Below are 27201 nucleotides of genomic sequence, written 5' to 3'. Positions count from 1 at the left end.
TATGGCATGGTCACAACAATTGATCTGATGGAAATCATATTATAGATCTATCAATATAAATCGGTCTAACCACTAGAATATACAAGGGGGAAAAGAACTTATCTCGATCAGCCAAAGTGGTGATCGATCGGCCTGGATCTTCTACTGCATCTCTGGTCTGCCTGATCTCGGGTGGGAAAATCTCCTTTAGCCAGTTAAATGGCAGCATAGACCAATCACTTTATTTATTAAAAAAATGACCTCCTAGAGTCCCCAACCACAATAAAGCTATAATTGGCTTAATTCATTCAACCAACTACATTATCTAGACCTACTTGATGTAGTTGAACTTGGGCTACACTAATTATTTATGTCTCAATATGGATGAGGTGCACTATAACATTTATGGATCACATCAATTTCACTTTATCAGAGTTTACTATCATCACTTGGTCATCTTTTGGAGTTTACACTGGATGTTCCATTGACGGGGATCCATCACGGATTTCATTGGAGATACCTCATTCATTGGTGAGGGTGTTGTCTGCTAGAGTGCTCGTGGTTGTATACAATACAGTTGCGGCGACTTCACAAGGCCGTGATACATCATTCTGCAGACTTCTACTCGACGGAGTCGAGTTCTTCCCGCATTGGGGAAATTGATGTCATCCATTAGCCAGACTTTATTTTAGTTTCTTTTTTTTATCATGAGAGATTTGTTTAGCTATTTTTTTTGAAATTCATTTCTATTTTTAGTTATAATTTTTATCCTAGATGTGGGGGATGTCCACATCTACATACGACCCACTTATAGTAATCGCAGACTTATATTTACCTTGGCAAAAAAACCTTCAGTCCCCATATAATAGACCAAAAGGAGGAAGCCCTGAGGGAAGTTTTGATGTTTTGAAAAAAAGCCCCAAGGGCCCCCAACCGCAAGGTACCTCTTCTTTCTTCTTTCTCTACTTTCTTCTCCACCCGTCATGGTTGGGTTTATAAACCATTCCTCTTTTCCGCTTATCTTTTCTCCTTGATCTTCTTTCCTTCTTTTCTGGATCTTGATCTTTCTTTCATTCATTCCGCCTTATCTTGGCAGATATCAGTCATTCTTTCTCTCACTCTACCTTTCTCTTTTTCCTCTCTCGGACACTGATGCAGGCGATTAAGGCTAGACATCCGGCATGTCGTTCCTAGGTTCTGTATACTTTCACTTTCATTTTCAGCAACCTACTGATATTTCCCTACCATTTGAATTATTCCAACAGTCCTTACATCCTTATTTTGCCCGGATCGACCCTACCCTTTTTGCCCACAACTCCTATCTTACTTTTACCATTCACACATCATATCCTTGCCCCTTGGGACAGATTTATAGTTGAGGACTGTTTTTTTTAATTTCATATTGATTAGCTACTTCTTGTTGGGACTTTTTTATTTGAAGGGTTTTCTTGTTGGGACTTATAATATGGAACATGTATGAATAGTTTAATTGTTATAGATGATTGAAATTTCCAGCGTAGAGTTTCTTTAAAAATCCTTTCATCAGTTTGATTATTCTTGTTATATTTATGCTGATTTGGGAATGCATGTTGTTAATTTTATTTATAAGACTTTGAAAACATCTCTTAACGGCCTCATCATATGACATACAATTCGCTCTCATCTACTTTCATATTTGAATTTCACTTTATGAGAGTTGTCCTCATCAACCTTTTTTTTTTTTGAAATGTCCTCATCAACCTTAATAAGCTTATTTCTTGAATTTCACTTTGAAAACCTTTCCTTGCCATTTGCCTTAAATTTCATCTGCAGTCTTGAAAAATCTCAAATAATTGGGCCTAGTGTACATAGCCACTGGGTACGCAATACAGCATCATATCCTTCTAATGGAAGTAAATAAAAATCTATAGAAATTGGAACTTCTTGCAGATTTAATATGACACCCATGCATTTACAGGCATCTACCACTTCAAATCAGCCTCTTTCCTAAAGTCTCACTTCCAAACTTGTGATTGATACCCTATCAACACCATGGAAGCTATTCTTTCAATGCACCCTTTTACTCTCATGGTCTCCGGGGCTCATTTGCCTGAGATCAAATTCAATGATATTTCTGGCACCTCTGTTGAATTTCCCTCCGCAGCATCCTCATCTTCCATAATAACATCGACCTCTTCACAACATGCTTCTGTCACAAATAACTTATTGTAGCGATGCCCCGGACTGAATTTTTTGCTGCAGTTGTCTCACAACCCCTTTGCTCTCCTTTGTTATAACTCAGCTGGTGACATCTTACGAACTGGTAGGTTGGGACGACTGATCACTCCATCTTTATCTGCTTGAATGTTTCTTATGCCAGGCGGTGTTGCTCGTTGTTGGGATAAGTTACGAGCTCCGTGTAATTGGGCTAACCCAATTGCGACCGATAAAGTAGCCAGCATAAAGCCACACTTTAATGCTATCCTTCAATCCTTTTACAAAACACCTAACTTGATGGGCTTGTGGTAAATGACCCACCCTCACTAGTAGCTTTTCAAACTGAGTATGATAATTATTTACCGATCCCATTTGATGATCCCATTTGATGAAGCTTTGTGAGCTCGCCAAAGAAGTCAAGGATTTTTGTAGGACCATAGTAAGAGTAGTCCCTCGCGAAATCCCTTCCGTGAAACCATTCCCATCTCTTGTTTAAGTCGTTGGTACCACAATTGAGCGTCTCTTAAAGATGAAAGGATGCCAACTCTTAAAGATGAAAGGATGCCAACGCAGCTCGCTCCACTTCCGACGTTTCATAAAAATAAAAAAATTGATCCGCCCTACATACCCGGCTAGTCGGGTCTTCTCCGCCATTGAAACATGGAAAATCCAACTTAACTAGTTTGGGAGTGTATGGTTGTTGAAAACCGTTGGCTTGCGTTCCTCTGTTAACACCCAGCCACCCACCATTGGATCTCGGGTGAGCTCGAGAACTCTGACTAGCATCACGAACATATTGAGCAGACAATTGATCAACCTTTGTGCTTAATTTGTGAGAGAGCTCGGTCATTCTGTCCATGATTTGCCTCTGTGCTTAATTTGTGAAAGAGCTCGGTCATTCTGTCCATGATTTGTCGTTGCCCTCTGATGAGAGAAGCACCTTGTCTTCAAGCTACTTCACCCTTTGGGCCATCCATAGGCTCTGATACCACTTCGGTATATTCATGGTATACTCTCCCTATTTTGCCACCACAAGAAAGAAAAGGAAACCGTGGAGTGGAAAAAACTGAAGACGGGCTCGCAACTAAGGAGAAAGAGAATACGCAGATAGGGAAAGAGATGAATCTAGGTTACTTCGAGGGAACCCAATCCTCCAGATAAGAAAGTGATTTGATTTTGCCAAAGATCCTTTCTCATTAGCTTTTTTTCAAATTAAATTCAAGGACATGCCAAGCAACAGTTAACTTGACTACCAGTAGAAACAAAGCCCACTAAAATAGAACTACTTCCTAACTTGTCCACATCACAACTATCGATGAAACGAACTCCCTAACTACAACTGCCTGCTAAATCTCAAACGTCGATATACAATTAGACTTTATCTCGCACGCGTAACAATAGTTATGTTAAGTTATTTCTACACCGAGCAGTCCCGAAAGAGAAGAAAGCACCAGGGCAAGGTCCTTTTTCTCTTTATGTTTTAAGTTATGTGTTTTTTATAAGAAACCAAAAGATGAAATTAGTTTCTAACTCTGTCCCTTTCATACGATTTGCATTGAACTTATCCTCCGCAGGAATAGCTAGGCAATTTCGGTTCGATAATTTCATAGAAAATAGAGCAAATAATAGTCTCTTTCAAGAGTTAAAAGAAAAGGAAGTCTTCCTCTTCTCTGCTCTTTTTATCTCTTGATGTTTGGGGGACACTAAGGCTTGAACTCTGATAAGGTTGAGTTTACTTTATGGGTTGAGCAAGCATGATTTTGAGGAAGACATCAGAGATGAATGTGGGTTTTCTTTTGAGTGATTTTAAAATCTCCCACCTGCTCGGCAGTAGTATTTACCTAATCCTTTTAATAGGAACAAATAAATGGAAACTAAATGAATGTCAATAGAGAAATGCAAGGGATACAAATATAAACTCTAATAAGCTGTTATTTAGAATCACCCTGAATTTTCTGAACATACCCTGTTCTATTTTACATCTCACCAACTTTGTAAAAGCTCAAGAAATCACAATGGAATTTTTCATCACAAATGCACCTCAAGTTTTGTACAACTTTGTCAAAATTCTTTATGATTCTTTCAAATGGTAAATTCTTCTCAATAATTTAGATCATGGGCTCTCTGTAGAATTTCTGAAATGCTTGTATTGGTGCCTTCAAAGGGAAGTCCTTTGTTGGAGAAGGCTGCTTGCTAGAGCCATGGCAGGGAATTATGAAAAATAGTTTCTGCCTAATGAGTTTTCTTCTTCATCGTTCTTGATTGTGGTGTTTGTCATAGCTTCGTGAAATTATAAGTATAGGAGTGGATATGCATTCATTCTAAGAAGAGCAGTAATATTCTTGAAAATCCACTATTGAAAATCAATGAAGCAAACTCGGTCCACCAGAGAATCAATATTCATTACTTCATAAAAAGCAATTGAAGAAGTTAAAAATCTAAGAAACCTTCTATAGACACCTCACTTTGTTCCTGATAGACCTGAGACTTGTCACCTCGGAGCAGATCATGAGAACTTGAAAAGGCCCAAGATTAAATGTGAGAACTTGGAGATCCTATTCTTTTTGTTTCTCTTTCATAATTTAGGGTCGCATCTGTTTTGGATTTTGAGAATTGATTGTGTCCAAAACTAATTCATCGCTGAATTGGGAATTTGGTTCGCAGCTGTAGAATTGATTTGGGCTCCAAGCGATTCAACGTCGCAATGAAAAAAGGATGTGGAATCAATTTGAGCCTGAAATCAACTCTAGAGAAAGCCAAATGCCTTAATAGCAGCATTAGTCTCAAATAGGCTGCAAGTGAGTGGCACAGCTTCAACCCGATTAGCTAATGCCTAGGACTTCTTTACCCACCTCGGGCACTCAGGAGTCAGGCCTGTATTCAAGCTCATGCAGAGGCATAAAATCATATCCATAGAGTAAAAGGGCCAACTTGAGAGCAATACAAGCTGGGAACTAGCTGACTCATAGAGAGAGGCCAAATGCCTCATTCTTCCAAAAAATCGGTCTTTGATTTTGAGTCCAAAACTAATTCTCCGCACAATTGGGCATTTGGTTCAGCTGTAGAATTGATTTTGAGCTCCAAGCGATTCTACGTCCAAGAAAATATGGTGGTCCAATCAATTTCATCCCAAAATCAATTCTAGAAAGAAAGCCAAACGCCTCGTTTTGCCAAAATTCGGTCTAGGAATCGATTCTTAAAATAATTAAAAACAAACAATGTGGGTTGGTGTATTGTTGATTGTGCTTGGTACTGACATCATTCGCAATGTAATAATGAGTGACAATGATATATTCGCTACGTTTTTTACTTGGGACAGCCCCCCCTAGTGTAAACTAGTAGAGAGGGCTGTCCCAAAAACAAATGGACGAATATATCACTTCCCTGTACTGATTTGCTCCCAATCTCCCATCGCTTAATTACTGCCACGTGTACGGTGGAGATTGATGAAAAACCAAGCTACCACGAATCTTTATTACCAGTACGAACTTCAAACGATAGATTATGGGCAGTGATATTTTCCCCCCCTTGTTGGATATCCCCCCCCCCCCCCCCCCCCCTAATAGATATGGTTAACTTTTATGCTTTTGGCCCTCTCTCTCTCTCTCTCTCTCTCCCTTAACAAAACGGTAAAAAGAAAGTAGAAGTTCCAAGTTCCAATTACCAGCGCAATCTCTTGGCTCCTGCCAAAATCATCTGGTGAGGAAAAAAAAGTATCATTTTCTTGGTGGAATCATCCAATTTCCACCATTTTCCGTGGAATCTGATTTCTCCTTCGCAAGACAATGAGTATTGGACTGCATCGATTCCTCTGCTTCGCCCCTCCACCCAACACGAATTTCTCTGGCGAGGAATCGCTCGTTTTCACAAAGATTCAGAAAATGAGGACCCCGGATACTCGCCTGAGAGCTGCTTCGATTAGCGGCTCCGGTGCAGAATATTCTGGTAATTTCATTCTTCCCATCATACTTACTTTTTGTTTTTTGATACTGGCACTACCATGTTTTGATAATTACACGAACTCATCTTGTCTTTTATTGTTCAAACGGCTGTCAAAGCTTATTACAATTCCCTAAAATCTCTTAGAAGTCAAATTAAAAGGAAAAGACGAGCTGAGTTCGTGCAGTTATTAAAATTTGGTAGTGCCAGTTTCAATATCAGTAGCCTTTTTTTTTTCTCTTTTTTGCTTTTACCTATTTTACTTTAGAATTCGCGGAGTTTATTTTACTTGATTTTCTTGGAATTAGAAAAACAAACATCAACGAATTGGTAAACGGGAATTGGTAATTCCACTGTGGATTTGGCACACCATTTTAATTCAGTGAAATACACCAACTACTTATTTGCTTGGTCGCCAAGCGGCTGCCCTGGTTGGTCAGTGCGAGTGGTGTGTCTGTGATGAATGCGCAGGAGTTCCAATTTGATTTATAAAATGTCCAAAATTCAATTCTAGGGGTGGTCAACCCATTTCCATCTTCTGGGATTGGATTACAGGCGATTACGAAGAAGAGAGGAACATTAGTCGATAGCTCGGTCCATAGTGGATCTCAATCTGAATGGTTTCTCTAAGTATAGCTTGTGATTGAGCTAGAGAAAATCAAACTTAAAAATCGAAAAAAACTCGAATTGGGATTGGATGGAAGTTGCAAACTGCGAATCAAATCCAAACCCAAACCAAGCAACCAATGAACCCTGTGTTGCATGGATTCGGATTCGCGTGTCGGTATCTGACACGGATTCGAGGTATCGGATTTGGCAAACCCCAAAAGGTAGGATTCGTGGATTCAATAATTTTTATTAAACAAACTAAATTAAAAAAAAAAAAAAGTATATATATATGAGGAAAGTGTTGGTGAGCTTAAGCTCCTAATCACATTGGGGCTTACTGGGGCCTACTTTGTTAGGATGATCCAAAGCATTCATTTGAAAAGGCCCTTACATAGATGAGGTGTGTACCAAAAATCAACTCCATAGGATCATCCTAACCCATCCATTTGTGGAGGTCAAAATGGACAGACATTATTTGTCCACAAATTCCTCTATATATATATATATATGAGGAAAGTGTCTCTAGTCTCTCCCCTAGATAAGCTTATCTACTCCTCCCTTTAAAAAAACACAGTGGGCCCACGTTGTTTGGATGATCCAAAGCATTCATTTGATAGGTCCTAACATAGATAAGGTGTGCCCAAAAAATCAGCACCAAAGGGTCATCCTAGAACTTCGTTTTGTGGTGCCTTGTGGTACCCATTTTGGACGCATATAAACGTCCACATTTATATGCGTCCATTTTGGACACGGTGTGCCCAACAAAACGAAGTTCTAGGATGACCCTTTGGTGCTGATTTTTTGGGCACACCTTATCTATGTTAGGACCTATCAAATGAATGCTTTGGATCATCCAAACAACGTGGGCCCACTGTGTTTTTTTAAAGGGAGGAGTAGATAAGCTTATCTAGGGGAGAGACTAGAGACACTTTCCTCTATATATATATATATATATATATATATATATATATATACATATGAGAGAACATTTCCTACACACTTGTGTAGGTAAGTTACCTACACACTAGCTTAAAATACAGTGGGGGCTCACATTGTTTGGGTGATCCAAACAATTCATTTGAATGGTCCTCACATAGATAGGGTGTCCACAAAAAATCAGATCCATAGGATCATCCCAACCCTACGATTTGTGGAGGTAAAATGGACATGTATAAACCTTCACAAATTAGTCCATTTTTTGCCTCCATAGTTTGAATGGTTAGGATGATCCTATGGATCTGATTTTTTGTGGACACCCTATCTATGTGAGGATCATTCAAATGAATGGTTTGGATCACCCAAACAATGTGGGCCCCACTGTATTTTAAGCTAGTGTGTAGGTAACTTACCTACACAAGTGTGTAGGAAATGTTCTCTCTCTCTCTCTCTCTCTCTCTATATATATATATATATATAGAGAGAGAGAGAGAAAACGGTTCCTACACATATGTGTAGAGAGTTCTCTACACACTAGCTTAAAATACAGTTGGCGCCCACATTGTTTGGGTGATCCAAGTCATCCATTTTAAAGGCCCTCACATAGATAGGGTGTCTACAAAAAATCAGATCCATAGGATCATCCCAACCCTACGATTTGTGGAGGTAAAATGGATGTCTTTAAACCTTTACAAATTAGTCCATTTTTTGCCTCCACAGTTCGAATGGTTAGGATGATCCTATGGATCTGATTTTTTGTGGACACCCTATCTATGTAAGGGCCTTAAAAATGAATGGTTTGGATCACCCAAATAATGTGGCCTCCACTGTATTTTAAGCTAGTGTGTAGATAAGTTATCTACACATATGTGTAGGAACCGTTTTCTCATATATATATATATATATATATATATATATATATATATACAGGTAAAGGATTGTACACTCGAGCGTACCAAGCTTATGGTACGCTCAAGTCCCCCAATCACATGGGTCCCACATTTTTTGTGATGATCCAAAGCATTCATTTGCAAGGCCCTATCATAGATAGGGTGTGTACCAAAAATCAGCTTCATTGAATCATCCTAATCCCTCCAAAAGTGGAGGGCAAAAATAGGCAGATTTGTGGTATGTCCATTTTATCCTCCACAAATGGATGGGTTAGGATGATCCTATGGAGCTGATTTTTGGTACACACCCTATCTATGATAGGGCCTTTCAAATAAATGCTTTGGATCATCCTAACAAAGTGGGCCCATATGTGATTGGGCACTCGAGCGTACCATAAGCTTGGTACGCTCGAGCGTACAATCCTTTTCCTCATATATATATATATATATGAGAAAAGGGTTTCTGCGCTCGAGTGCAGATAAGCTTATCTACGCTCGAGCACAGAAACAGGTGTGGGGCCACATTGGGGGCGTGATCCTAAGCATTCATTTGGAAGGCCCCATCATGGATAGGGTGTCCACCAAAAATCAGCTTCATTGGATCACCATAGGGTGTCCATTTGTGGGGCCAAAAAATAGACAGATACTATTATCTGCCCATTTTTTGGCCCCACAAATGGACACCCTAAGGTGATCCAATGGAGCTGATTTTTGGTGGACACCCTATCCATGAAGGGTCCCATCAAATGAGTGCTTTGGATCCCACCAAAAATGTGGGCCCACTCTTGTTTCTGTGCTCAAGCGCAGATAAGCTTATCTACGCTATAGCGCAAAAATGCTTCTCTCTCTCTCTCTCTCTCTCTCTATATATATATATATATATATATATATATATAGCGAGGGAAAACGGTTCGTGAGCTTGTTGAGCTCACGAAGCTTATATGAGCTAGAGTTCCACAAACACATGGGTCCCACATTTTTGGGGGTGATCCAAAGCATTCATTTGGAAGGCCTTTAGACGGACGAGGCCTACTTAAAAATGTGGTCAATTGCTCCTGTTTCCTGGGCTCTGCTCGCTCGTCTACGCTCCGACCAAGCAAGTCATAATTGAAAAACGCATAAAAAAGCAAAATGGAATCTTTTTTTTTTTCAAGATCAATATATATATAAATATAAATATATATATATATATATATATATATATATATATATATATATATATATATATATATTGATGGATAGGGTGTGTACCAAAAATCAAGTTCATAGGATCATCCTAACCCATACAAAAGTGGAGGGAAAAATGGACAGAACTGTTTGTCGACAAATCTGCCCATTTTTGCCATCCACTTTTAGAGGGGTTAGGATGATCCAATGGACCTGATTTTTGCTACACATCCTATCTATGATGGGGCCTTGCAAATGAATGGTTCGGATCACCCCAAAAAATGTGGGACCCATGTGTTTGAGCACTCTAGCTCATATAGCTTATATGAGTTAGAGTGCTCAAAGATATATTACCGGATACCGCATGATCAATGGCTATCTGATGGATGTCAGGGAAAACCTCCATCCAAGAGGGGTGTTGGATAGCTATGTATGTGTGTGTATGTTATGCCATAAGGGCATAGTTGTCTTTTGCCTTTTCCTCTCTTAAAATAAATACTTGAGTGAAGGTAGAAGCCTATAACTCATTCTATTCTCTCCTTTTTTGTTCTTCTCCAACATGGTATCAGAGCCTTAGGGTTTTTGTGCCCTAGGGACCAAATTGGAGATTCTCTCCTTCTTCCCCTCCTCTCTCTCCACCCAACCCTATGACCTAAACCCATTTCCCATTCTTCTTCTTCTTCTTCTTCCCTCTTCTTCTCTCTTCTTCTTCTTCTTCTTCCCCTGGTTGCCCCCCCTGCGCGCCCCCTGGTTGCCCCCCTGCTGCTCCTCTCACGCCACCCTATTGCTCTCTCTCTCTCTCGCCACCATCTCCCTCTCTACCTTCCCTCCCATCTCTCTCGCTCTTGGCCTCCCCTTTCTCCCTCCTAAAACCCTTCTTCAAGCCCTAAAACCCTATTCTCTTTCCTTTTCTCCTTCTTTATGGTCTAAATCTCTTCTATATCTATCCCTTTTCTTCGCGACTCCGATTGGCACTTGTTATTGTCTTATGTATCTTGTCTCTCTATGCCTCTTCTCCTTCTTCTTTGCCCTCGGAGCCGCGCTCGTCTGCTGGAGTCGATTTTGTGACTCCTCATTATCCCTTTTTGGTTTCCTCTTCTTTCTTTCTTTGTTTTTATTTCGGGTCTTTGTGAGCCTCTTCTCTCCTGATGGACACCTTCACTACTTCCGAGCTTCCTGCCACCACTTCTCCTACTGACAGTGCGACAGCCTCTCCTGTGGCTCCTTCTTTGAGCTACCATCCTCCCGCATACTCTCCATCTCTTGAGCAGTCCTTTCCTCAGATGACCTCGGAGCGCCTTGATGGCTCCAATTATCTTAGCTGGCGGAGAGCGGTTGAGACATATCTTCTTGCTCGCCGCAGAGTCTGTCTCATTGAGCGGGCTCCTCCACCCTCCTCAGATCAATCCTATGACCGGTGGCGTCAGGATGATGTGATGGTATGCACGTTGCTATGACAGATCATAGCTTATCATATTTCTCGGCCGATGATGGACTTGGCGACTGCCAAGGACAGTTGGGAGCATGTTGCTCTCATGTTTTCTGGGGTCGACAAACTCACTCGCATTTGTGCGACTTACTCTGAGTGGATTCGGCTTGAGCGCCGCGATTTATCCCTCTCTGACCATTACAGCCGATTTATCTCTCTATTTCAGCAGCTAGATGTGTTTATGCCCCTCACTTCAGATCGACGATTCTCGTCAGCGAGATCAGCTTCGGGCTATACACTATCTTGAGTCTTTGGGCCCGAACAACAGCTTATTGGATCAGGGGCCATACCCTCCCTTCCGAAGATTTACTCTCGTGCTCAGCAGTGTGACCCGGGTGGCTCTCCACTATGATTCCTTTTGAGGGTTCCGCTCTTGCTTCGTATGATACTCAGACTTCTTCCGGCCGAGGCACTGGTTCTTTCGGTCGTGGCACTGGCTCCTTTGGCCATGGTCGCGGCTCCCTTGGCCGTGGACGTGGTCGTATGATAGGTGGGGGTCGTGGTACTAGCGGTCGTGGTTGACCCTATTGCACTCACTGTCAGCGGGATGGTTACCGTGTTGATACTTGCTTCGTGCTCCATCCTGAGCTCCGCCATTCCCGAGCTGCCCACCTTTCTGCTGCGTCCCCTATTAATGGCACATTCCAGTCTTATGCTTCGGATCTCCCAGACGAGCCTTTTGAGTTTTCCAGAGCTGATTATGAGGAGCTTCAGCATCTCCGACTTAGCAGCCGCCCACCTTCTGCAGCCGTTGCCCAGTCAGGTAGTTCGCCTGCTTCACTTCTCACGAGCTCCAGCTCCTGGATCATTGATTCTGGGGCCTCCAATCATGTGACGGGTAATTCCCAATCTCTTTCCTCATTTCAGTCATTCCCTTCTCAATCTCACTCTATCACTCTTGCAGATGGCAATAGAGTCCCTATTTATGGTATGGGTTCTATTTCCCCTCATGAGGGCCTTACCCTCTCTTCTGTCTTGTGTGTTCCTACCTCTCCATTTAACTTATTATCAGTAAGTCAACTTACCAAAAATTTGAAATGCTCTGTCTCATTCTTTCCCTCATATTGTGTTTTTCAGGATCTCTTGACTGGGGCGACGATTAGAACGGGTTGTGAGCTGGACGGCCTATACCACCTACAGTACCACTCCTCTCCCACCATTTTGAGTAGCTCCGTGGATGCCTATCAGTGGCATTGCCGTCTTGGTCATCCATCTCTTCGGCAGACCGCTATTGTCTCCTCTAGCATTCAGCCATTTCAGTGCGAGTCATGTGAACTTAGAAAACACCATCGTGTGTCGTTCCCTTCTAGGCCTGTATCTAGAGTTTTGAAACCTTTTGAGTTGGTCCATTTCGATGTATGGGGTCCCTCAAGGACCAAGTCTCTTTTTGGATTTACATACTTTATTGTATTTGTGGATGATTTTAGTCGGATGACATGGGTTTATTTACTTAAACATCGTTCTGAAGTTTTTCATGCTTTTCGCACCTTCTATGCTGAAATTACTACTCAATATGATTCTCCTCTTAAGTGTTTACGCACGGATAATGCACGAGAATATTTTTCCTCTTCGAGTGGTTTTGAGGAGTTCTTAGCGAGTCGTGGTATTCTTCATCAGTCTTCGTGTGCATACACCTCTCAGCAAAATGGTGTTGCTGAGAGAAAGTTGCGATATCTTCTTGACATGGCACATACTCTACTCTTTCAAATGCATGTTCCTAAAACGTATTGGAGTGATGCCATTCTTACTTCATGTTTTCTTGCTAACCGTCTTCCCTCGTCAGTGTTAGATACTCGCTCTCCCTTCTCGGTTCTTTACCCTCACGGTGACCACTTCTCTCTTACTCCTCTTGTCTTTGGATGTGTGTGATTTGTCCACAAGTTGAGTCCTGGTGTGGACAAACTAGACCCCCGAGCTGAGAGGTGTGTTTTTCTGGGATACTCTCGTACCCAAAAAGGCTATCGGCGTTATAGTCCTCATCTTCGTCGGTGCTTTGTCTCTACTGATGTCACCTTCTTTGAGTCAGTTCCTTATTTTCCTAGTCCTACCTCTCCTCCAGTGTCTCTGGACCCACTTCCTCTTCCGCTTCCGGTTCTCCCTGATCGAGTTCCTCCTACCCCTACCCCGGCACCCTCTCCGTTCGTTTCACTGCCTGCTCCTCCTCCCACATCTGGCCCTATGCAGGTATATCAGTGTCATGCCCGCCTAGATCACCTCCAGCTCCACCTGCGCCCCTCTCGTCTCAGCCAGAGACTCCGCCGTCCATTTCTCAGGTATTACCTTCTCCTTCTGCACCTCATTTAGACTCTCCCATTGCATCTCGTACGCGTTCTCGTACTACGGCTCATCCTATATCTTCTTATGTATCTTATGATCATTTTCCCTCTACTTTCCGCAGCTTTGTGTCTTCCATGTCCTCTGTCTCCTTGCCTAGGTCCTTACAGGAAGCTCTTACCCACCCTGGGTGGCGTGCTGCTATGGATGCTGAAATGAGCGCCCTTCAGGCGAATCACACTTGGGATCTTGTTCCTTCTCCTTCTGGCGTCCATGCTGTTGGATGCCGCTGGGTTTATGCCATCAAGTACCTTCCCGATGGCTCTGTTGAGCTCCTTAAGGCGCGGTTGGTCGCCAAAGGATACACTCAGACGTATGGGATTGATTATACCGAGACCTTCTCCCCTGTTGCCAAAATTCCCTCGGTTCGTGTCCTTATATCTTTGGCCGTCAATCATGGATGGCATCTTCATCAGCTTGATGTCTAGAATGCCTTCCTCCATGGTGATTTAGTTGAGAAGGTGTATATGGAGCAACCTCCAGGGTATGTTGCTCAGGGGGAGTTCACTTCCTCTGTTTGTCGTCTTCGCAAGTCATTATATGGCCTCAAACAATCTGCTCGTGCATGGTTTGGCAAGTTCAGTGATTCTCTCATGGGCTATGGTATGAAACAATGTGAGGTAGACCACTCTGTGTTTAGCCTCAAGTCTGATGCTGGATATGTCATTCTCATAGTCTATGTAGATGACATTATCATTACAGGGAGTGACTCTTGTGGCATTCAACGATTGAAGATGTTCCTTCAGACACAGTTCTCTACAAAGGATCTTGGTCGTCTTCGATACTTCTTAGGGATTGAGGTATCCTATTCAGGTACAAATGTTTCCCTATCTCAGCCGAAATATGTGTTGGATCTTTTGGATGAGACTAGATCCTTGGGGATCAAACCTGCTAGTACCCCTATGGAACCCTATACTAAACTTCTCCCAGAAGAGGGGGACTTATTAGAGGATACCGGCCGATATAGGAGACTTGTTGGAAAGCTCATATATCTCATTGTCACTCGTCCTGATATTTCCTATGCTGTGGGAATAGTTAGCCAATTTATGAGTGAGCCTCACACTTCTCACTGGGCTGCTGTGGTGCATCTTCTTCGCTACTTGAAAAGTACCCCAGGCAAAGGGCTACTTTTCAAGAAACATAGTCACATGAGATTAGAGGCCTTTTGTGATGCTGATTGGGCTGGATCTCCGGCTGACAGACGATCCACTACTTGGTATTGCACATATGTTGGGGGAAATCTTGTGTTTTGGCGCATCAAGAAGCAAAATGTTGTGTCCAAGTCAATTGCAGAAGCTGAGTACAGGGCCATGTCTCACACTTGTAGTAAGCTCATTTGGCTACGTTCTCTTCTATCTGGGATTGGGTTTCCTCCATCTTCTCCTGCAGAGTTGTATTGTGATAACAAGGGGCTATCTATATTGCAAACAATCCAGTGTTTCATGAGCGTACCAAACATATTGAGGTAGACTGCGACTTTATTAGACACAAGATCCAGCAGGGCGTGTTCCGTACTACATTCACTCGATCTGCTGATCAGTTAGCCGACACCTTCACCAAACCATTGAGCAAAGCTAAGTTTATTGATATTTGTAACAAGTTGGGAATGTGTAATATATACATTCCAGCTTGAGGGGGAGTGTTGGATAGCTATGTATGTGTGTATGTTATGCCATAAGGGCATAGTTGTCTTTTGCCTTTTCCTCTCATAATATAAATACTTGAGTGAAGGAAGAAGCCCTTAACTCATTCTATTCTCTCATTTTTGGTTCTTCTCCAACAAGGGGGATAAGAGAAAATGGTCCAACCGGCTTCGACTGTTGCTTCTAGCCCAAGTAAACTAAGCCCCAGTCAGAGGTAAGTCCACCAACTCATGAGAGGCAATGAAATCAGCAAACGCTATCATATTCTGGCTAGCTCTACTGCATCCCGCTCTCTCCTCAATCCTTCTGATTTCATTGAAGTCCCCTCCTAGGCACCACGAATGGTTCCACTTTCTACGCACCACCTCTAATTCTTCCCATAGAAGTTCCTTATCCTCGTTTATCACTGGCCATATACACCTGTGAAAGTCCACTTAGATCTTTCGTTAAGGCTTTCCAACACTACCAAAACTGAGAACGCACTAATCAACTGGTCTTTCATTTCAAATTATTCTCATTCCAAGCCACCAATATTCCACCAGAAGCCCCCACTGAATCTAAAGTAATAAAATTCCAATGGGTTTGAAGTCCAAGCCGTTTCATCTCAGATCAAGTGAACTGTGACATTTTTGTTTCTAGAATACAAACAACATCCGGCTTATAACTCCTTACCACCTGCTTGACATGGGCCTTTTTTTCTAGGGAGCCCAACCCATTAACATTCCACGATAGAATCTTCATGGTAAACCCCCCCCCCCCCCCCAAAGGACTCCTGGCTGCTATTTCTTTTTCATTTTTTGATCGTTGCAACGGACCCTCATAGTTTATTCCAAACTTCAGACGCGCCAATTCTCTAACCATTTTCCTGGAAGCTTCCATGGAAGAAGGATCTATTTGCTTTCTAATTTGTATCTCTGAGTGCTCCATCGCTCTAAGATGATTCCACAAATACTCTTCCAAACCATAGAAAGCTAGTTCTAGAATTTTACCAGTAGATACTACATGATTCACATACATTTCAATTAAATCCTCCTCTGGATGTTGCCAATCAATCGGTTCTGTTTCAAAAACCCCAACTTCTACCAGAGCCAAACTATCTGAATCAGACACATTAACCATTCCCATTTCATTATCACTGACCACCTTTTGCCTCACTATAATATTTGTATTAGGCCCCTGATGGGTGCTCAATTCCATTCTAGAATCAGACACAGAAGGATATGGAACATGGAGTACTTCTAAGGGAGTATGGAGAGGAATAATTGATAGAGAATTTCTTTTCATTTCTTCCCCATGATAGGAGGCCGATTTCGATTTCTAATAATATTCTCCCGATCCACCTTTTTTCTCTTCCAAGATGCGACTATTGCCCTCTTTCCATAAATGCCAAATCGTCGCATAAGGTACCGAACTCCAAAGATTCTATCCAACTTTTCCAAATGGCCCGATGCTCCAATGAAGGATGATTTTCTCGATTGATTTTTTGAAAACCCAAGAAATTCGAAACTTTGGATGATAGGCCTCGAAATCCGCTAAGCAAAGGAATATTGTGCCATTAAATGATCCAACGCCTCTTCTTCCTTGCATAAAATGCACTAATTGGCAAGATGGATGTTCCTCCTCTTGAGCCAACCACAAGTATTGATTTTCTTATTCCCCATATTCCGAGCAAATTCCACTACCCGTGGAGGAGCAATAGATTGCCAAATACTTTTGAAATGGGTCCCTAATTAATGGGGAAAAAAAAGAACAAACAGAAAAAGAGCCTTGAGTATCAAGGAGCTACACACTTTGGTCAGGACAAGAGGAAGCCAATGAGAGGAATATAGGAGGCCGAGAAGCGACGAAAGGCTAGCTATTTCACTATTCTTAAGGTTTCTCCTAAGTCTAACGACCCTATCCAAGCATTCATCCCCCTCCTTTCCATGTAGTCACACACTCTAGCCCCTCTATGAGTCGCTACTAGGTCTAGGTCCAAGAATGCATTGCACAACAAAGTCTTGCCTTCCCAGAAATCTTCTCAGAATCTATTTCCATCTTCTCTCCTCACTATAAATCAATTAAGAACTCATACAAGGATTTAAACACATAAATGGACTTCCATGCACCCAAACCTTTTCCTAGCGAAGGATTCATACTCTCCCATCCCCCAACCCCCAACCCCACTCATACTTATCACCAATAATTTTGTCATAATGCCTCTTTCTCCTCCCCATATCTTCAAAATCATTTCCCCCAAAGAGCTTTATTCTACAATATTATTTTACCAATTCCAATGCCTCCATGTTTCTTCAAGGAAAAGGGAGAATCGCTCACAAAATCTGCTCGTTGAGTTAAGGACCCTCTTTGGCCCCCCTTCTTCCCCGAAGCAGCACTCCGGGCCTCCTTCCAAAGTCCAAGTTTGATTTGGAGGGCTGAGCTCAACCTAGAGAGATTCGAATAGTATTGAATGGGGGCCAATGAATGAATGGTTTCCTACTCCTAGTTAGCGTCCTTTGCCTCCGGCTAATAAAGTGAGGTCAATAGTCAAGCCAGGCAGAAGGGAATGCTATGCCAAAAAACGAGTAGTCAACTGCTAACAAAACCAAAAGGCACGGCCGGCGACATGGAACGCCGCCCTAGGACAATATGTGATTTATTGCCTAGCCAGAAGAAGGGATATAATTAAAGAATCCCCCTCTCCCACCTTTTTTTTTCTTCCTAGAATTGGAAGAGGATATGTTCTTCTCTAGCGTATGAGGTATTATAACTTTCTTAGCTTTCCTTCCCCTAGAAATCTCTTTGTAAATTTTCCTTTCTCTTTGCTACCTTTGCCGGGATTTTGTATAGAGACATATAGTATACCGACAAATTTACCAACTGCCTTAGGGTAATTCTTTCCCGAAAGGGTAAATATTTCTTCTTCCATGATGTTATCTTCCTTCCCAATCTTTCCACCACAGGGTCCCAAAGTGAAGCTTTAGGAATTCCATGTCCTAAAGGTAAACTAAGATATGTGATGGGCAACTCCTCCCTTCTGCTGCCTAATGCTAAAGTGTGATATGACAACTCTTCGATCTACATATTCATTGCTGCTATCAATCTCTTTGAGAAATTAAATTTCAACCTAGAGGCCATTTCAAACCATCTAACGATTCTTTTTAGATTTCTTACTCGCTCAATGTCCGCTTTGAGAAATAGGAGAGTGTCATCAACAAACTTCAAATGCGATACAGGCTGGACATTTCTGTTGGGTTCCATTCCTCTAAGAAAATCCCTTTCTTCCGCTTTAGATAAGAGAAAACGTAGAGCTTACACCCCCATAATGAATAGGAATGATGATATGGGATCACCTTGCCTTATCCCTCTTGTATTGCCAAAAAAATCAGCTAGGCTCCCATTTACAATAATAGAGAATGTTGGCATGGATAAGAGCAGGTTGGTTGAAGTGGAAGCATGCTTCAGAAGTTCTGTGCAACCGTGAAATACCTACCAAGTTGAAGGGAAAGTTTTATAAGACAGCTGTGAGGCCAGCCATGCAGTACAGCTCAGAATGTTGGGCCACCAAGAAGCAGCATGTGCATAAGATGACTGTAGCGGAGATGCGAATGCTTAGATGGATGTGCGGCCACTCAAAGTTAGATAAAATTAAAAATGAAGACATCCGTAAAAAGGTGGGGGTGGCACCAATTAAGGAGAAGATGAGAGAGCACCGCTTAAGATGGTTTGGGCATATCTAATGTAGGCCTTTGGATGCTCCAATGGGAAGAAGTGACTCGTGCCAAATTATGGAGTAAAAAGAGGTAGGGGCAGACCGAAAACAACTTAGGTAGAAACAATGAGGAAAGACTTGATGGCTAGGAACATAACAGAGAACTTGACCTTGGATAGGAGAGAATGGAAGAAAATGACCCATGTAGACGAACCCAACTAGTGTCAGGATTAGACTTAGTCAATTTGAGCCGGGTAGATTCTTTCACCTTCTTCATGAAAATTTTCTTAAGGATTCATTAGCCGACCCCAACTAGTTTGGGACAAAAGCTTAGTTGAGTTGAGTTGGCGTGGATATGCAAGCTTTCCTTGAACCCTCCATTTTTTGCCAAATCCCATCTTCCCCTAAATGAAATCCACAAAGTGCTAATCCACATGGTCGTACACCTTCTCCATATCGATCATGAATATAATCCCTTTCTCACCTCTTCTCTTCATTTCAATAACTTCATTAGCAGCAAGAATTCCATCCAGGGTCTGTTGGCCTTTCATAAATTCCCCTTGGAATTGTGTACTAAGCTGATATACCTAAAGTCTTTTAGTTTGATAGCCCCTTCTTTCTTTGGAGTGAGAGTAATAAATGTTGTATTCATTTCTTTGCCCAACTTACCTCTTTTGTGATTGGCGAGATCTTTGTCTTTCTTCATGCTAAACTAAACTTTTTTTTTGAATGACTTCATGCTAAACTAAACTTTGTATTTAATTTTTAGTTGTGTTGTCTTGTTTGTTCCTGTTCTGCCTTGACTAGCTCTGTTGAGGTCTTTTCTTCATGGTTTTTAATAAGTTTTGTCTTTATAATTCAAAAAAGTACATTAGAGGTTTTCGTTTTAGCCTTTTAGGTTTTTTAATTCTTCTTAATTTTTCTCTAATTCTTATCGGATCTCTATTGTCAATGGATCAACTTCAGGCCCGACTCAGGTAAGTCCGGTTCATAGTCCTACTACTTAGATCCTAGATTTCAATACATTGTACAGGAAGTCTTGCCAAATACCGATTTAGGGTGATCAGACCCAATGCAAAATCCATTGGCTTGTCGAGCCAGCCAATCTCTTGTCCAGGTTTTATACAAACATTTTTGAGATTGCAGTTTTTCTGGGGTTTCCTTTCTAGGCCTCCAAGCTTTAATCATAGCTTGATAAATAGATCCAAATCCTGCTCATAGAGAACTTCAATATCAGGGCAATACTATGGTATTTCAAGGCAATGTGTCCTAATTGCACCCTACAAACTTTGCAATAGCTTTAGAATAGCTGGAATTTACATTGGTTACACTTACTCTTGAAGATGGATTGTGACTGGCCTGCCTGATTTTCATTCAAATATACTTAGATAATGTATAATGAGAAATAGTTTAAACACACTGAAAACCATGTTATAAGTAGCCTTTATTTGTTTTTCATTGCAATAATTGTGTTTTATCAGTCTTAAACTTCTCATTTCTTCACATACATATAAATGGAATTTATGACTTAAAATTTTAATTTCAATGAATTCTTAATTCATAGTATCCTTTCATGATTTATGCTGATGGAATATGGGTTGAAATCCTCACCACTTAATTCATTGCAACAATTGGAAATCATTACTTTCATAGATCCAATACTGTTGAAGTATTTAATTCAGAAAAATAGCAAGTTTTTCATTAATGCTATAGAGTTGAACTAATGTCTGATTTATGAGTCAATTTCATTTTTAAAAATCAATTTACATTGAACAACTATATAGTTATACACACTTTGAATAACGATGCATTAGAAGCTGATTTTTTTCAATTTAATTATCCATGAAACTTGATACTTCTGTAAGTCTTTATACTTCTGGAGTATTTCTCGGCTTCTTTTGAATTCTTCAGAGTCATTGATCGGTAAAAAGAAGCAGAAAAGGCGAAGTGTAGCTGGTATAGATCAGGACGAATTATTGGATCCAGCAATGTTAGCCGAACCAGATAGTTACTTTTGTGAGTTTAAAGGGGTTCAGCTACACCACAAAATATGCCAAGAAGATGAACATATGGACTCCTCATTTCAGGATCGGGCTTCTTCTCAACTTCCCGGCAGATCTATAAAGATTGGGTTTCCCATCATTCTATTACATGGTTTTGGTGCTTCTGTATTCTCATGGAATCGAGTCATGAAGCCTTTGGCATGGTTGGTTGGCACAAAAGTTCTTGCTTTTGACAGGCCTGCTTTTGGGCTGACATCAAGAGTAAATTCTTTGGGACACTTGACCTCTAATAGTGAGGATAGTGCACCTATATATCCATATTCGATGGCATTTTCCGTGCTTGCAACCCTTTCCTTCATCAACCTTTTAGCTGCTGAGAAGGCGATTTTAGTGGGGTATGTAAAAATTTTCTCTCTCAGTGCCATACATCAATTTTGTCTAAATGGTTTTAAGGCGCTAGTATCATGTTCATCCAACCCTGTGTTGTTGAAAATGTATGTCTTAGAGATGCATATCCTATTTGAATGTATTCTCTCCTGTAGAAAGTCATTCATGATTTTACTTACCATTTGACAAATCATAAATATGAATTGTTTCACATGAAAAATGAAATGGCATTTTGTTTCATGATTGTTAATTATTTTAGAGTTGAGCTCAAGTTTTATCTTTTGAACTGAAGCGCGGCAGAACTGAAATGTGGGTTATATACTAATCCTGAAGTCTATCTAGTGTTTGTTCTAGATGCATATACGTTTCATTAACAACGAAAAAAACCATGAAATGCTGTCATTGACTAAATTTGATTTGGAATGTTAAAATATGATTAACTTGGGCTCTTATTTTTTGCATTTTAAATGTACTTTATTATTTTTTTGAAAATTTAATAGAAATAAACTCTTATAATTATGGTTTGGTTTTATGACTTGATTCAATCCATTCATGTTAAGATTTTAGAGTTCAATCCAATTTCTGGACCTTTGTTTCAGCCACTCTTGAAAATTCATTTTTTTCTTTTAGGAATTCTAATATGGGGCAAATGTACATCTATCATGCTTTTTACTTATTATTCTTTTCTTAATTAAATAAAAAAAAACTCAAAGTCTTCTTTTTCCTGCGACATTTTCTCTTTGCTGACAGCTGAAATCTGTCCAAACCTGAAAAAATGAGATCCCAGGCACTCAGCTGGTTGCCTTGTAGCAGTTAATACATACTTTGAAGCTCCTGAACGTGTCGCTGCTCTGATCCTTGTTGCCCCAGCAATTGTGGCCCCTCTTATTAAACACAAGGAAACAGGAGAAAGTCAAATGACAAGCGAAAGTCAGATAGGAGATGGTTCTTTGAATTCGAGTGATCAAGACAACCTATTTTTAAAGATTAGGAAGATATTATCTAAGTTTTATAAGTACATTGCACGGGCAACAATGCAGATGGTTAAAGGGATGGTGGATATGGTCAGCTCTCTGTATAGGAAAGTTTTATCCGCAATTCTCCGGTCAACAGTCGCTCTAATGTTGGTAAGTGTGAACTCCATCTGGTTGCATAATACATTCCACAAAATCATGTCAGCGTTTGAACTTGATAACGGCTTTTCATTCCTTATTCTTGTTGGGGGATTTCATGAAAGTGGACGAGTTATCTTTTCCTGCCATTCCTGCTATTTTTAAAATGCCATTTGAAGTTATTTCAATTTTATATCTTTCTGCAAGTTCCATGAAATAACCAAAAATGCCTGGCTGCATAAAATTGCTGAGGACGTAGCCTTCCCATCATAGTTTTAAAACTCACCTACGTCATCTTGGACTCCCTGAGTCGACTCCCTTTTCCCTTGTCCATGTTCCGTGTTTTGCCCCCGCATTCCACGTTTGGCCCTACAGAGTCAATAAAAACTCCTTTGCCTCTCTTGAGTAATGACCGCGTCAACCGAGTACTCGACCGCGCCGTGTCAAGTTGATTGATTTTCTTCGACCGCACTTTGACATGCATCCACATTTTGAAACACTGCTTCCCATGGTCTCTGTGATGTTAGAAATCACTTTCTACTAGGGTCGATGTGCAAGGTTTCATCATGCTTCCAAATTATGTAACTTGTACATGGGCATCTATGCCAGTGTGAAACATGGACATGAGGTGTCTGACACAGCAATTGCTAAAAGGTTTAAATCCAACACACTGAGTCACTGACACATCCAGGCAGATAATATAAATATATGTACTGAAACTTAAGCTTTGAAACGTAATATTCATATACAAGAACACCACAACACAAGAAATCAGGTAGATAAAAATGTTTTCCCTGGATGTCATGTCTGATACTTGGGTTACGCAGGCTATTTAGCATGACGAACTTTTAAGTGTATGAAGTATCTTAGATATAAAAGCTCCGAATTGAATGCCTCTTGGTGGCTTACAGGTAAGGATGATCATGGATAAGTTTGGTATACCTGCCGTTCGAAATGCATGGTATGATGCAAATCAAGTCACTGATCATGTCCTTCAGGGTTATACCAAGGCAAGTCAATCATCTAACCACTGGTTACATTTTGATTATTACAGTTTTATGTCATGTAGTCTATATTGAATATGTGCTCCTCTTTTATGCTTAACTCAATGTTGTTTTTTACCTTTTCAGCCATTGAGGGTTAAGGATTGGGACAAGGCTCTTTTAGAGTACACTGTAGCCATGCTTACAGATTCCTCATCTGAATCAAAGAAGCCACCACTTGCAAGGAGACTCCATGAGATTTCTTGTCCAGGTAGTAATCATGGACTCTCATTTCCCCTTTTGTATATATATTATCAAAAGTTAAGAAACTGACTAATTGCCTCTTTGGATTCAACCAAAATTGGTCCTTATTTGCAAATAAGATTATTTATAGCTAATTTTATTCTTATAAATCTTATATTTGTCTCTTTGGAGACATCGGATAAAATTGGAACGATACAGAGAGGATTGGCATGTGGCATGCCCCTGTGCAAGGATGACAATCACAAATCGAAAAATGGTTAGAATTTTCCTTTCAAGAAAAAGTTAATCTTTTTTGCATATGGGACGTTTAGGCCACTTTGGAAGCCACCAATTAAGATGTAGAGTATTATGACCATTATTTGCATATAAGATTATATACGCAAATAATTTTTCGGGGACACGTCACAAATATCTCCAACATTTTCAAAATATCACAATTTTATCGCAACATTTTGATATAACGACAAAATCCTGAAATAATCACGAAAGTTTTAAAAATATAGCAATATTTTCTTTTTTTATCATTTACAATGAAAATATCAAGATAATATCGTGATTTTTTACTTTATATCCTTTATTATAATTTATTTTTTATATAATTTTATTTTCGTTTTTTCCCGATATAAACCCAAAAAAAAGTGATGTATCCTGAGGTTTTCACTTTCAGAGAAATTCCCAGGGACGATATTTGTGACATAGTTTCGGGTTACCCTAAAGAGGGCCTTACTGTTGCAAGAAAATTTAAGTATTGTTTTATGGATAATATTACTGATTTATATATTGGGAAAGATTTTTCTTTTTCTTTTTTCCATGTTCCTCAAAGTGCTAATGTTTTAGGGTCCCCCTTTCTAGAAGCGGCGTCTTCAGGACGGTCGTTTTTGTTTTTTTTGTTTTTACCTAATATATTTCTTGCCATTTCAAGAAAATGAAGAGTCCACTCTAGTTTTTTTTTCCCCTTGTACTCGGTCCTGTTTTTTGAGTTCTGACTATTAGATCAGATTTTTAAACACTGCTCTGCAGTACCAAAAGTGAGGAACAGAGATAATTCAAAACTGATTCTTTTGTAAAGAAATGAAATAATATGAGTACTATTGACCCTCCAGCTCAATAGTCAGGGCTTTGTTCTCCAATGGGGAGGTTGGAGTTTCAACCCCAGCTTAACTACCCAAAAAAATGTGTACTATTGACCACTGCTCTATTTAACTTCTTGGGTCCGTTTGCTGATTCAATATAGTATTGATCGTCACGGGCGACAATGACCGGATTGTCCCGTCTTGGAATGCCAAGCGGCTATCACTGGCTATACCTGGCTCCAGTCTCGAAGTAATTAAGAACTGCGGCCACTTGCCTCACGAAGAAAAGGTGGAAGAGTTCCTTTCAGTCGTGGAGAAGTTCTTTCGGGGACTTTTCGGAGCTCCCCAGGAACAGCTTCTGCAAGCAACGGCTTGAAGCTTGAATAGTATTCACAGGTATGTTGTATACATGGCATCATTTCTTTATTTTGTTCCTGTTTTATTCTCTGAATTTGATACAGACACTAAAATCTGGTGCATATCATGTCCATCATTAGAAAACGCTACTAGAGGGATTTCAGGTTACCCTGTCTTAATTAAATTTTTATAAGGTATGACTCGAAATTAAGAAGTGAGAAAAATTCTAGTTTCCCATGTTGTTGTATATCTACTAATTGGGTATGAATGTGTTGGAAAACTTGGAAATTCTGAATAATGCATTTCATACCAAGTGAGAAAAAGAGTTTGGATATACCCACATTCAAATTGTCTAGCATCAGTGCTTGAGCACACAGTAACTTTGTTCTTTTTAATTAGTTCACCCTCCTAATTAAAAAAAAAAAAAATTTACCCAACAAACCTTGGAAAATTATGAATTAAAAGTGGAGATTCCTCCATCCTCCATAGGAATCTGATTTCCTTATAATCATCTGCCAGTTTTAAACTTCAAATCTTCCAGTAAATGTTCCTTTTACTTCAACAGGGTGTGTTGCCTTAAATCATACTATCTACAAAATAAATACAAATCATTTCGTCCCTTTTTAGAAGTTTGTCATGATGAAATTTGCAACTTCCATGTCTGACTCGAGAGGGCATAGGGGGAATGTATGTGAAATCACCACAGTTGATCTGGAAGAACGTCATGAGGTGACTCGTATGGTTTTGGACCTATCTGGAACGGACATCCCGTGCATAAGATAAAGGACTAGAAAAGTTCATTGTTTAAGTATTTTATTGGTTGAACTCTAAGCACTTTTCCTTTTGGATTTTGACTCCAAAATTGATTATTGCAAGAGAAATTTTATTTAATGTTGAGTCCAATAATCACTGGACTCAAAATCAATTCTCAAAATCTTAAAAGAGTAGGCTTAAACGAAGCTCTCGTTTGATTGAGAAATCACTTCAGCAGTTGCTTTTTATTCAGTAGCCCTTACTCGGCACCTTCGATCATCTGACTTCTCAACGGTATTTGGTCAGACACATGGTTTTAAATTAGCAAGGAAACATTTTGATTTTGTCTGGTATCGAAACAAAATTCACTTGGTTTTGGGAATATATAAGTTTTCATGTGAAATAAAATTTTGCCGAAATTTCAGTTGAAAAATGCGAATTTCAGTTGAAAAATGCAAAACATGCAACTTTTCAGATAAAAGAATCAATGTTTCGACATTTCGACATAAAACCTCACAAAATTCTACTCCACTTGCAGAAAAGAGAAGAACAACGAGAATCCTTTAAGATTTTTTTGAAAAACGATACAAAATACAAAAAAAATACTAGTAGTGAAGAATCTTGCCTGGATTTCAGTGGTGATTTCGTACCAAAATATTTCCGTGATTTTGCAAGATTTCGGTTGACATTTCATACCAAAAAACGAAAGTTAAAACCTTGGTTGGACCTATGGTTGCTATTCAGATCAACAGATCTAATCACGTAAACAAGGTAAAAATGGGACCCATTAAGGCCACACTTGGATGGCAAGAAAAATATTTCTGACAGAAAGATTTGGGCAGTGATAAATCCACCCCTAATATCTCAAACCGACCCCATCTATCTCTCTCTCTCTCTCTCTCTCTCTCTCTCTCTCTCTCTCTCTCTCTGCACTGCCCTACATGGGGGTAGATTTAAGATATATGGGGGTCGATTTTTCCTTTTCCAAACTTTTCAAAAAATTCCTACAATCCAAAAAAGGCCTAAGTAACAAGGAAGGAGTGCATAAGTGACTTTATTTAGCATTTTCTGTTGAAACTTTTCTTTTGGCAACGGGCCCGTTTGGATTCCAGGAAAACCCGTGGAAAAACTTTTCCTACAGAATTTTTTTATCTCCACAATTTAGGGAGAAATGATACACTTGTGAGCCATTTTTTGCCACCATGGAAATAAAATTCCATGGACTATTTGTGGGGCTAGTTGTGAGAGCAATAGCTGTGCTTAAGTTACTTTTTTCAATTTGTAATCAAACAATGGAGAAGTACGATTGTATTTGGAAAAAAATTTCTTTTCCAAACTTTTAAAGAAAATTCATGCAATCCAGATAGGGCCTTATTTTACAAACCCGAATCGGTTC

General features: G+C 40.2%; 1 protein-coding gene and 1 pseudogene across 1 annotated transcript; both read left to right on the top strand.

Annotated features, from left to right (window-relative positions):
* The first annotated feature begins 5772 nt into the window (after nt 1-5772).
* Nucleotides 5773-25305, top strand: LOC143856195 (alpha/beta-Hydrolases superfamily protein). Its single transcript, XM_077366318.1, has 6 exons — nt 5773-6120; nt 20785-21271; nt 22051-22390; nt 23287-23385; nt 23506-23629; nt 24857-25305. The coding sequence occupies exons 1-6, from the start codon at nt 5961-5963 to the stop codon at nt 25069-25071; spliced, it is 1425 nt and encodes a 474-aa protein (XP_077222433.1). The 5' UTR covers nt 5773-5960; the 3' UTR covers nt 25072-25305.
* LOC143856839 (U6 spliceosomal RNA) lies at nt 23782-23890 on the top strand (annotated as a pseudogene).
* Nucleotides 25306-27201: the final 1896 nt, after the last annotated feature.

This window comes from Tasmannia lanceolata, unplaced genomic scaffold, assembly GCF_043159265.1.
Source record: "Tasmannia lanceolata isolate RefF3 unplaced genomic scaffold, GAP_Taslan_0.1 ptg000023l, whole genome shotgun sequence".
Taxonomy (NCBI): Eukaryota; Viridiplantae; Streptophyta; class Magnoliopsida; order Canellales; family Winteraceae; genus Tasmannia; species Tasmannia lanceolata.
Note: the sequence above shows the minus strand (reverse complement) of the source record. Positions and strands in the feature narration are given on the sequence as shown.

What these genes read in the sequence shown, in the direction of transcription:
- LOC143856195 (XM_077366318.1), top strand. Translation starts at nt 5,961, where the DNA reads ATGAGTATTGGACTGCATCGATTCCTCTGCTTCGCCCCTCCACCCAAC. An exon ending in GAGAAGGCGATTTTAGTGGG is followed by an intron (nt 21,272 to 22,050) that starts GTATGTAAAAAT and finishes ATGAGATCCCAG; the next exon opens with GCACTCAGCTGGTTGCCTTG. An exon ending in CCATGAGATTTCTTGTCCAG is followed by an intron (nt 23,630 to 24,856) that starts GTAGTAATCATG and finishes GATTCAATATAG; the next exon opens with TATTGATCGTCACGGGCGAC.